Below are 13,073 nucleotides of genomic sequence, written 5' to 3'. Positions count from 1 at the left end.
GTGTCTTTACATGTTTGCCTCTGCCATTTTTCTCTGGTATCTGCAATGGTGTGAAGGGTGTGGCGGAATCCTCACTGACTTTAACGTAGTACAATTATCTCATGGAACTATCACAATGTACTGAGCATTTTTACCTGTGGATTATCATGAAGATAATTTCCTCATAAGCTGTACTGTTTAATTGAAGTAATGGTTTTATACAATAATAGTGTTAGTTTAAATAGAATTTTGATGATTAAGGGTTTTTAACAAATATAGTAAGGGATTATGATAGAGGTTAGTTTAGTAAGAAAATTAATATAGACAAAGGTAGGATATAGTGTTGCCCCTGCCCCTGATAAAGCAGGGGCTGCAGACGTTAAAAAATAAGAACAAGGAAATGTCACACAGCTAGAACTTTTGAGTTTCTCTTAAGGAGCCATTTTGACTGTGGCTTAGGTTAATGATTAAGGAAAACAACCGAGTTCCAGAAGTTAGGCTAGCTCAAGTTCTTTTAATCTTAATATTGAGAGATGTGTTCACAGGTTTCGGTGTGCATCATAGCTAAAACAAAGCTTTAAATATGACTTAAGGTTAAGATGTTTTTGTTAATGACTTTGAGGTAGAAAATCTTGGGGAACAATTTAAAGTTTAGAAAGGCACACTTTTAATAGTTGAGTGAGGGACTCATTGAGGTCAGGGAACAAAAACAATGGCAGCCTGGCTATTGTTGGCTGATGTACCTTTCTTGCTAGGATGGGCTGGTAACTAATTCCTTGTATCCATTTCTGCCCTCAGCTTCCTGATATAAAAACTGTTGATGAATGGGTATGCACCCTGAGGATTTAAAGTAGAGTTGATTGATTGTTTTTCATAAAGTTTAGATTTATGATTCTTTTAAGATTTTTTATAAGATTACCTTTTGAGAAAAATAATAAAAGGATTGGTCCTTTCTTTATAGCTGCAAAAATATGGCTGAGAAAAGTACCTTGCTTGCTTACACTTTGTTAATCTATAACAAGTTGCTTGGGCATGAATGTATGTGGGTTCTTGGGGATAATTTATTTTTCACCTGTAATTCATAAAATGTTTAATCATGTAAGGGAAAAGGGAAACATGCAGGTTTTTACCTGCATTCATTGTAATCATTTATTTAAAAGGTAGAATGTAACCACATTTTAATTTTTATATTGCTTAAAAGATTTTGCTGGGATATAGAAGCTGTAAGAGAAAAAATAAAGAAGAGAGAAGGAAGTCACTAGGAAATAGTGATAAGGAAGTCATCAGGAAACAGTGAGAAGGAACTCACCAGGAAGTAGTAAGAAGGAAATCATCAGGAAAGATGCAGAAGGAAAACATCAGGAAAGAAGAACAGAACAGAAAAAGAATAGAGTAGAACAAGCAACAGAAAGAATAATAAAATGAAGATGAGCTTTGGTCCTCAGCAAAGGCCTCGTGTGTGTTTGTCTGTCCAAGCAGCTTGCCTGCTCTACATTTCCTCCTCAGTTTTGTCTGACCTGCTGAAGGTTTACCACGTATCAGCACCTTAGGTGAGATCCTGACATGGTGTGTGTGTTTTCCTTTTTCATCAATCCCAGAGAATTAAGTTTTATTCCCTCAGAAAAGTCAAGATGAGTAATTAGTTGGCCAATTCCATGGCTCCCCTTCAATTCCCGAAATGCTGAAGGCTGGTCCTCAAGCAACACTGACTGAAAAGCAAGTTAGGGAGGAAAGGGTTTATTTGGCTTACACTTCCACATTGCTAGTCATCACTGAAGGAAGTCAGGACAGGAACTCAAACAGGGCAGGATCCTGGAGGCAGGAGCTGATGCAGAGGCCATGGAGGGGAGCTACTTACTGGGTCGCTTCCTCTGGCTTGCTCGGCCCGCTTTCTACCAGAACCCAGGACCACCAGCTCTGGGATGGCACCACCCACCATGGGTTGGGTCCTCTTCCACTACTCACTAAAAACACCTTAATGCTGGATCTCATAGAGGCGTTCCTCAACTGAGGCTCCTTCCTCTCTGATGACTCTAACTTAGGTCAGATATTGTTGGATTCCATTTACATGGCATACCTAGAAAAGGGAAATCCATGGGGAAAGATTATTAGAGGCCCAGGAGGCTATGGGAGCTTCTGCTTAATGGTTAGAGTTTCTGATGGGGGTGAACAAAACATAGAGAGCAGCCATGCTTGGCAGCGCTGCATACGTTCTATGAATTTTCCACATTAATAATGAACTATAGCAAATGATTCTGAATAGTATAAAGAGAGTTAAAGCAGATTAATTACAGCACCACCAGGATAGGCCAAGTACGGTGGCCTTACCTGCAATCCCAGCATGTGAGAAGCTGAGGCAGGAGGACTTAGACCAAAGTCAGCCTGGGCTACTTAAAGAGACCCCGTCTCAAAACACCAGAGAGGAAGACAATGTGCAATCAAGCTTCAGGTGCAGTAAGAGGATATGTTGCCGTAATCAGATTAATCCCAGCCACACTACAAGCTAATCAAGAACCCTTGCTTAGGCTACAGCTAAGTGTTCTAGAATAGTCACATGGATTCAACTTGTCAGCTAAAGACAGGCACCCTCAGCCACTGCACCAGATGTAAGAAGTCCTAGTTAGGGAATGGCAGCAAGGCTCAAGCAATATGAGAGACACTATGCTTACAGAAGGCTGACAGCCAGACTGTTCCATGAATCAGTGTTGTCTGCATTCCAGAGACATGTTCAGACCACAGCAATGTTAGCCTGAAAACATTCTGAAAAGTACAATACAAAAAAGAGACACAGATATACAGACAGACAGACAGACAGACACACACACACACACACACACACACACACCAGAAGGTGGAGGCAGGTGCTATGGTTTTCACCTGTAGTCTCAGCTACTAGGGAGGCTGAGGCAGAGAAATGTTTAGCCGTTCTTAGTTACTAATGGGAAATAATAGCTTAAACTTCAAAACACTTATCATTTTTAAGGTGGTATATTTAGGAGGAGAAAACAAATAGCAGTTGTTATTTATTTATTCATTCATTTACTTATTTATTATGGACAGATTCTCAGTACGCAGCCCACAAGCATCAAACTCATAATCTCCTTACCTCGGATTCTCAAGTGCTGGGATTGCAGATGTGCATGGGCATACCCCGCTGGCACGATGTGTGCTCATGTATGTATATGTCCTTTAAAACTATTGCCATTTACTTCCTTAATTAATTTTTATCAATCAATGGGCTTAATTTATGGTAGTTTGAAAGAAAATGGCCCCCACAGGCCTATAGGGAGTAGCACTATTAGGACGTATGGCTTTGTTGGAGAAAGTATATCACTGACGGTGGGCTTTGAGGTTTCAGAGGCTCAAGTCAGGCCAGGGTCACTCTCTTCCATCTCCTGCTGATCCAGATCCAGAGCTCTCAGCTCCCTCTCCAGCACCATGTCTGCCTGCATGCTGCCTTGTTTCCTGCCATGATGATTATGGACTAAATGTCTGAGCTGTAGGCCATTCCCAATTAAATGTTTTTTTTTTATAAGAGTTGCCACGGTCATGGTCTCTCTTCACAGCAACAGAAACCCTAATTAAGACAATTTTCTTCCTAAGAAAGGATGAAAGAATTTATAAACTAAAAGTGGTAGAAAGTAGGGGCTGGAAAGATGGCTCAGAGGTTAAGAGCATTGCCTGCTCTTCCAAAGGACCTGAGTTCAATTCCCAGCAACCACATGGTGGCTCACAACCATCTGTATGGGGTCTGGTGTCCTCTTCTGGCCTGCAGGCATACACACAGACAGAATATTGTATACATAATAAATAAATAAATATTTTTTTAAAAAGTGGTAGAAAGTAAAATATAAACACTCCTACCATTTCACTGTTGAGAACAAACTCAGCCACATACAGTAGAGCCTTAAACCCAACCTGGTTCAGTTTGGGAAACACTGTTTCTGTTCTAATACTTGAATTAGATGAGGTGCTAATTTTTGTGATGAAAAGCAGTGAATATTTTCTCCCTGGAAAGTAACACACTTTTCTGATTTGGTTCATGTGTCTTCATGACATCCCTATGACAAGTGAAGTATTATTAACTGCCTCTTCTAGAGAAAACAGAAACAGAATGATTAGGAAGCATGGCCCTGGACCAGTGAGGTGTTGCCTTGCCTGACATTCTAGCATTTAGGAGGCAGAGGCAGGAGGATCAGGAGTTCAAGACTAATCTGGGCTACATAGTGAGTTCTAGCATAGCATGGTCCATAGTGTGAGATATTGTCTTTAAAAAAGGGGGGGGGGGCTGGAGAAATGGATCATAGTCAAGAACTACACTGCACTTCCAGAGGACCTGACCAGCACTCAAGTCAGGAAGCTCACAACTGCTTGCAATTTCCAGAGCACACACTTACACAGACACACACATAAATAAAAATAAATCTTTAAAAAGAGAAACAAGCAATCAAACCAACACACACACACACACACAGAGAGAGAGAGAGAGAGAGAGAGAGAGAGAGAGAGAGAGAGAGAGCGCCCTGGAAAATAACCAAGAACAGGTAAGAACCATATGTTTTCTGGGCCTGGCACTTTAGACTGGAGTCAAGATGAGGAGAACAGAAGTCTCTGTTGGCAAAGCACACGGCTCTGAACCCAACCTGTTCCACTTTCTCATCTACAGCTTGAGTGAAGAGAGGGCACACATGGCAGGTTTGATGGTGATAAAATGGGAAGCCTCTGAGATTACAAAGATCTTGATAGGTTGAAATGATCGGGTAAAACACAAGGTACAACTAAGGGTGGGGCACAAAGCCTGGTGCAGATTTTAAAGAATCTACTGCACAAATAGAGAAGAGAGTTAAATGAGGCTCGTATGAAAAAGACCTGGGGCAGTGGTGCAGAGCGCTGGGCCACAGATGTGTTTGGTTTGGCCTTTGCAGTGTTTAGGAAAAACACCAAGCCAACATTTAAGAGCTAGAAGAGGCACAGAAAAACCCAGATTCCTGGCTTCTCTTGAAAAACTGATAGATCTGGCAACTGTGGGTCTACATTCAGACCTGACCACAAGTGGGCTACAATCGACATGTGGCTGTCCCGTTGAGACCTGGCATTCACTCTCCCAAAGGAGACAGACATGAATCACATACTCTGCTTAGACTGCTTCCTTATCTTCAAGGAAGGCCATCCTTGCAACCCTCAACATGAGAGCTGCAGGACACTGACAATCAGTGAGGTCAACAAGGTGATGTGGCTGCCAGGAAGCCTATGAAACCCCCAGGGAGCAGGAGAACAGTATCTTCAGGGGTGCCACTTAACTTCTGAGGAGCTGCACCCTCCACCCCCAGAGAATCTAGAAAAATCACTGTCTTCCCTTCAGAAACATGCTTATCCATATAAAAATGTAGTTAACTTCAGGGTATTGACAAACCCGATGGTAATGGAAAGGAGTTATCTGAATGAAACACCTCAATCTTCATCAGGCCAGGTGTGGCTGCCTGCTAGACTCCATCACCCTCACCTGAGAGACTAGCTGGTCTTCCCAGCCATCTGCCTGGAATTCTGCCACAACTGCACGTGGCTTGAGGATCTCAGGAGGAGGCAGAGAATATAGGCTGGTGACGGTTAATTAAAGTGATGCTTCAACATATGTTGCTATGGGGAAGCCATCATCTGTGTTAGATGAAGACTTTCAAGTGTGGATGCTTTGGGTCACCCACACTCCTGCCAGTAACCCCTCATCCATGCACTGTACATAAATTCAATAAACTCATCTGTTCCCCAGGGTGAACTCTGGGGACCTTACGAGGAGGGGTAGATTGTGGCCCGTGCCTCCCCAGAGAAGGAATTCTCACAACAGGGAGATAGAGCACTCCTCTGCATGTTCCCACAATGTCTATTCCTAGGGATCACACATTAAAGGGGATGCTGACAAACCCCATTCAGAGCAAAGAACAGAACAGTGAACGCTCTGGAAATTACATCAGAGTTAAGGAAGTTCAGGATGGCTATGTTAGAAAAGGAACACGACAGTCATTCTAAATGGAAGAAGCTGTACTAGGGACAAGGATTAGGTGTACCACGGTCCAGCTGGCAGAACTGAAACTGATGAGGGCCACAGCAAATATACTTCCCTATTCAGTTCAGTCTAAGAGAGAAGTTTATTCCAATTAAAGCTGAACACATCTGGAAGAGTGTGTTCTGTGGGCCGATGCAGTTGTCATCTCCCCATCTCACATATATCCATACTTCTGCAGAATCAGAAACTGTCAGAGAAGCTATCTAAAGTATTTTCAATTGGGTGGAAGCTCACACCACAATTGTCTACAGCTTTTTCCACATGTGAATTTCAGTGAGCAGAGGCACTGGGGAGGGTGGTAATAATTCTGTTCCCTTCCTAAACCTCAGCCAGGCTCTGCTCAAACAAACAGCCATGCTGTACCCAAGCTGCACAAAGAAACAATAGCACAGGTTGACCCGGCATTGGTGATTCTCAGTGAGCTTCCTGGGAACTGCTCAAGCTTTGGCCCCTCTTGATTTCAGTGCCAGCCTTTCCCTCCCCTAACCTGCTCTGAAATTCACCACTAGCTACTTTCCAGTTGTCTGCTTCCATTCTTGGGAAGCTGCATGAATTTCTGAGCACATCAGAGCATGAACTGGCTCACTTTATCCACACATTTCCAACATTTGAACATCAAATTAAGGTTTTGGACTGATGATCTCAACAGACGAAAATGGGGAGGACTAAGTGCCACAGGAACTTTGTAAGAGCATTGTAGTTTGGTAAGAATAGGTCACAGGCTAGATCACTACATGCTGGCCCACAGGAGAGGTGGTCAACAACCAAAGGCTCTCCAAAATGTTTAGTAAGCAGATTGCTAACCAAGCAGCTGGTATTCCAGAAACTAAAAAACAGCCTTATTGGATCTTCAATTTAAAAATCTGTCCAAATATTTTTAATTATTTATGTGCATGTGCCTGTGTCTATGTGTAGGTTTGTATAGGGAGTACAGTGCCCACTAGAGGCATCAGATTCCCCACAGTTGGAGTTATAGGTGGTTGTGAGCTGCCCAAGTTGGGTACTAGGAACCTCAGGTCCTCTGAAAGATCAACAAGCACTCCTAACCACGGAATCATCACTCCAGCCCATGATTTATTTATTTATTAGGTATTCATTTCCAAGACAAGGTGTCATTATGTAGTCCTGACTGGCCCAGAAACAGGCTGGTCTTGGATTCAGAGATCCTCCTACTTCTGTTTCCTGAGTGCTGGGATTAAAAGGTGTGCTACCACGCCCAGCCCCAAACAATAAAAAAGAAGTGTTCTCAGGGTTGGGGAGATGACTCCATTGGTAAAGTTTCAGTGAAGGGACATGAGGACCTGAGTTTGACCTCTAGCACTCCCAAATGTATCTGTGACCCCAGTGCTGGGGAGGTGGGTATCTGGGGCTTGCTGCCTAGCCGGCCTAGCTCAATCAATGAGCTCCAGGTTCAGTGAGAGGACCTTGCATCAAAAGCAAGACCACCACACAGTAGTGCACACACCACACACATGCACAATACATACACCAACACAAAAGAACATTCCTGCTAACCAGCAGCGGCACGAAGGCCTAACGAGCTGAGATCAATACTGGAACCCACTACCCTCCTCCACAACAATAAATCACTTAAAACGTCTTCTAAGAGCTCGTGAAAGGCATGTCTGGAGGCATGAACCTGTAACCCTAGCACTTGAAAGGTGGAAGTAAGAGAGTTTTAAGGCCAGAAAGTATTGCATGAGACCCAGTCTCAAAAAAAAAACCAAAACAACAACAACAAAAAAAAAACCAAAGGAACAAACAAAAAACCCAAATAAAAAAGCAAAAAAGCTCAAAGAAGACCCCATGATGTGCAATAAGGCCAAATGCTTGCTTTACACAGGTTGACAAGCTGCTCAGGGGGCTGCAGAGATTCCATCTAGGAAGGGAAGCTTCCCTTTGTTCCCACTGCTGCTCTCCTGAGTGTTCTCAGCCTCTGAAGAAACAAGTTCTGAAAGCAAACTGCTCATGTTCCACGGAAGAGGGGAGCATGGGGCCTCCTGACCTATAAAACCCAATATTCTGGCATATCCATAATCCCCTACTTTGGGCCGGTCAGCTGGAGACTCCCTTCAGCAAGCCACCCTCTGGAGTCAAGCTGTCATTCCTAGGAGCTGACAAGGACAGAACCAAGCGCACTCTGCTGAAGAAAGTCTCCATTTGAGCTGGCATTTCAATCTGCTGGAAGAGACAGATGGAGGGGATGACAGGAAGAGTGATTATTTCTTCTGGGCTTCCTCTCTGTCTGGATTCTAAGGAAACAACACAAAATTCCATCATAGACTGAAATGCGATCTAAACATTCTTGAAAATGTGATCTTGCTCTCTGAAACACGAGCTGCCCGGCTGACAACCTGTGACCCTTTTCCAAGGGAAGGTGGGGAGAGGCATTCCTGAGGCCTACCCCTTCTGGGGCTTGCTCCCCATTGCTCCCCCATGCTGCTCTTTCATGGCTCACAAGTTAAAATATAAGCAGCTAGGACATGTACGGACATAGCATGACCCAACAAGAAGTTCCAATGAATCACCAGCTCTCTTTTCATGTTCTGAGGACCTTCAACACCTGGGACTCTCCCAAGTGTTTTAAGGTTTCAGCAAGCCCTTCTAAATGTAGGCTGAATCACAAAATACAGCAGTGCTATTCCAAGCAGCAGTAAACTGGGCCTATTCACACACAAACCATGGGCTGGAGATGCAACTTGGTGATAGAACTATGCACAGTTGCCTAGCATTCAGGAAGCCCCAGTCTTATCCCGAGCACTGAATACCCCTCACCAAATCAAACTTTATACCACCTAAAGCATGACTAAAATGAAGCTTTTGCAGCCAAGGGCAAGAGTGTTTGTCTATTCGCAATGAATGATCTAAGACATACCAAATGTTCACTGCAGTTGCATGAAGGACTGCCTGGACTCAAGTGTAAGATGAAAACGATGGTTCCTGCTTTCAAGGAGCCTACAAAAGAGCCAAGGGGCCAAGAGCTATTCATTAGTAAGTCAAGGGAGACCACGGACTCAGGAGGCCAGGCACAGCGGAGGCTGGGGGTGACAAGTGACAAGCAGAAGTACACACATCTGTTTCTCCTCTGCAGATGAAGAGAGGGTCAGATGAAGGTCAAGTCTCCGTGGGCCCAAAATTCTGAATCCTTGGGTGTTTTTCAGATGGGATAAATAAAATATTATGAAAAAATTAGCATTTGAGTTAGCCCTTAATGCGTAAAGTTTTGAAATTTAAAAACTGGAAGAAAGGGAGACAAAACCAAACCAAAAAAGCCCACTTCAGGCCTTAGTAGTGAGAAGTGATTATTGATCTGACAGGTCTGGATTCCCTGCTGAGAGGCAAACTTGAGAGGGATTGTCTAGACCAGGCTAATAAACCAGGAAGACCCACCCTAAATTCTATGGGCTGGGGTGCTAGACTGAATAGAGTAGAAACTGAACTCAGTAACAGCAATGACCCCTCTCTGCCTGACTGTGGATGCAGTGTGACTCAGTTCCTGCTGCCATGGCTTCCAGGTCAGGATGGACTGGATCCCCTCCGACTGGAGTCAGAATAATCCCTTCCTCCCTTAAATTGCTCCCTGTTGGGTGTTTCGCCACAGTGGTGATAATGAACACAGGACCAGAGAACTACACAGGCATGGGTCAGAAAGCAGGCGGCATGTGGTGGAGCAGGAAGTTTTCCTTGCTTAGAACAAAGGAAGAGACAGTTGGAAATGTCGACGGCAGCCTCAAGCAGCAAGTAAGGGAATGTGCCCAACTTCACTGGCATGTCAGAAGATAGCGTGTTCTGAGAGGCCAATGCCATGACCAGACATGAGAAATGGAAGCTAATCAGCAAAATGAGGGAACCTTCCTCCTCTCTATACTTCTAAGGTCCTATTTACATAGGACCTGATAGACGAGAACAAAGTAGTGAACACTAAGATCCTGGGAGAGTCCAGGAAACAGGATGTCTTAAGGAGTTAACACAGCAACAGACAGTGGTGATGAGAAAAAGGATGAAGACGGGCTACATGCTGGCAGAAAACAGAAGGGTATGTCAAGAGGGAAAAGAATGACAGCCATAAAATGTAGGAAAGCAGAAATGGATAAAACTAACAATGGGGCTGGGGCAACGGCTCAACAGGTAAGGTACTTGGTTCTCAGTCCCCAGCACCCACGGAAAAGCCAGGTGCAGGAACGCACACTTGCCATCCCCGCACTGGGGTGCAGAGACAGAAGGATCTGTGCGGTCTTGCTGGCCAGTTTAGTCAATTGGTGAGCTCAAGGTTCCGTGAGCTGCTCTGCCACACAAGGGGGCTGAAGATGGCTCAGCGGTTAGGAGCACTTAATGCTCTTGAAGAGGACCCAAGAAGCTGGCAAACACGGCTCTGACAGGTCTTGCCCTTCTCTCCCATCCCCTCTGCCTGTTTTAGACAGTTAGGTTACATTCCTGGAGCCAGTCCCTTCTTTGGCCACTTCCTTCTTCTAAGGCTAACTACCAAGGTCCAGCAATCAATGTATTGAAGTCCAGCAATCAAAAGCCCCCTTCAACTCATTTAATTAATGTGCCCAATCAAAATTAAACACTTCATCCTGACACGGGGCTTCCCATTTTACCTTTATAAACCACCATTTGCCTATGGGCTAAGTCTGTCTCCTCTCTATCCAGACAGTTCTTTGTCTTTCTGGACAAATATCCCTGCCCTGTCTCTCTTGTTCCCTTCCCCTTCTCCCTTGTCCTCTATCTTCTGTTTTTGTCTCTTGTTTCCTGCCCTCTGTCCCTCTGGGACAAATAAATCTTATTGCTGAGAACTTGGTTGTGGGGGTCTGGAGCTGATACTCTTCCTTTCACTGAGTCCAGTTTCCAGCACCCATCTGGTGGCTTACAACCATCTGTAGCTCCATTCAAGGGGTGTGACACCCTCTTCTGACTGACACATGTGCACCAGGTACATACATGATGCACATACGTGAGGCAAAACATTCATGCACATAAAATAAAAATAAATATAAAAAACTTCAAATAAATAAAAAGCAACAATAACAACAACAACAAAACCAACTAAAAAATGTAAGAGTCAAGACACCTTTGAGGGCTGGAGAGATGGCTCAGAGGTTAAGAGCATTGCCTGCTCTTCCAAAGGTCCTGAGTTCAACTCCCAGCAACCACATGGTGGCTCACAGCCATCTGTAATGAGGTCTGGTGCCCTCTTCTGGCCTGCAGACATACACACAGACAGAATATTGTATACATAATAAATAAATATAAAAAAAAAAAGACACCTTTGAGCCCTTAGCAGCAGGAACGGGGATGTTGCTGCTGAGGAAATGTGTACCTAGAATTGGACCCTGTCTTACACTCTAACCCTGAGCAGTCTAAGAGCTGTTTTCAGAAGTTGTACTACACTATACTGTACTATAAACTGTCACAGAGCTGGTCACGGCAGGCTGCAGTTGTAATCCCAAGAACTCAGCAGGCCAAAGTGGGAGAACTGGGAGTTTGAGGCCAGCCTCGGCGATGCAGTTAACACTGTCTCAAAAACACCAAGGGCTGGGCCGTGGCTCAGTGATCTAGTGTGCACAAGGCCCTAGGTTTGATCCCCAGTGCTGCAAAAAGCTGAGGAGGACAAGCGAGAGGAGTGGACATCCCAACAGCGCACAGCTGACACCGCAGAGGGGAAAGGTGTGCTCAGCCCTGTTGCCATGACGGCCACCTCTGACATACAGACTCCAGGTAACATCTGCCCTTGGAAGAGAAGAGTACCTCCTCTCCACAGGCTTCTTCCCCCTTTACCCCCTCACAACGGTCCTCTGTAGTGAGGAGGAAGGAAATACACCACACTGAAATAAATGAACGTAGCCCTGCTGGATGGTGGGACAGGCATGAGGAACCATGGCTGCCTCGCAGCAACCAAACTGACAGACAAAAGCAGGGGCTAGAGGTAGGCCCAGGACATAGGGCATGTCGTGTCTGTGAGGGTGAAAAACTAGGACCCTTCCATTTGTCCATTATAGCCTGCAGGCTGCTGTTCCTGAGTGAGCTGTGTATTAATACATGGTCTGGTCTGGAGGACACTGAGTGAGAGATCATGGCTGGCCTGGAGACCCTTGTCATGGTGAGGCTTCCTGCTGTATATGGACAGACTAATAAAGTGTAAACAAACTGAGCAACATTTTGGTCACGTGGGGTTTTAGTCTCTATGAAATTGAGGATGGTAACTAATGCAAAGGAATGCGTCACTTACTTGCCTTCCATCCTGCCCCACATTTGTCTGACCTCTTACAACAGTCCGGATATTGTCATCCAGTCTCCTGGAAAGAAAAAAGGTAGGATACAAGTCATTCAAACAAACTCAACTCTGGGTAAACCAAAAGAAACAGTAAATCAGTAATTCACTCATCAACTTTCGCTGATTGCAACTATTTAACGCAGGAAATCACATGAGCACAGGCAACAGAAGAATGAGGCCTCGGACCAGGGGGCACCACAATACAAGAAGTCACCACCAGTGCAGATTTAGGATTACCTTTGCTTAAAAACTGGTGAGTGAGTTCATATTCAGAAGCTGGCTGAAAGGACCAATAAAACTGTAAATGGTTTTCACAGAGTAAATCAACAATGACAAAGTTACAGATGTTTTAGAGAAATAAGCCAGCAAATCCAAATTAGCAACCGCAAAATCCCTGCTTTGGTGACCTAAAAGAAGTAAAGAGCTGGTGTAATTCATGCAATCAGTGCTTGCTCTTCATGCCCTGATGTGCAGCCTGTCAGAGGTAGATCTATGGCTTCCAGGATGTCTTTTCCCAGGGGCTCAGCAAGGGCTTCTGCATGGCGCCTCCACCAGAGGAATTTCTATCAGCCGGCTTCATTTTGCACTTGAAGAATCTATTTAAGGTATGGTAGCAGGAATGCAGGAAATAGCTAGCTGACAGGGCTCTCTGGATTGCCAGGATATTTCTACTTTCTATATAGACTCTGGTAACTTTGAGGTCTCTTCTAGAGTCATTACAGCTGAAGCCAACAAAACAAGGCTTTTTTTAAAAAATTT

General features: G+C 44.5%; 1 protein-coding gene across 1 annotated transcript in view; it reads right to left on the bottom strand.

Moving 5' to 3' along the window:
* The window catches only part of Vps53 (VPS53 subunit of GARP complex), a 126,721-nt gene that overhangs the window by 100,899 nt on the left and 12,749 nt on the right, over positions 1–13,073 (bottom strand). Inside the window, exon 4 of the mRNA XM_041665156.1 lies at positions 12,270–12,336. Within this exon, the coding sequence (XP_041521090.1) occupies positions 12,270–12,336 (67 nt within the window). The remainder of the gene's footprint in view (positions 1–12,269; positions 12,337–13,073) is intronic.

Source organism: Microtus oregoni, unplaced genomic scaffold (assembly GCF_018167655.1).
Source record: "Microtus oregoni isolate MIOR12 unplaced genomic scaffold, Mior012 000015F_ref0000493, whole genome shotgun sequence".
Taxonomy (NCBI): Eukaryota; Metazoa; Chordata; class Mammalia; order Rodentia; family Cricetidae; genus Microtus; species Microtus oregoni.
The sequence above is the reverse complement of the archived record's forward strand: the minus strand, read 5'-3'. Positions and strand labels throughout refer to the sequence as shown.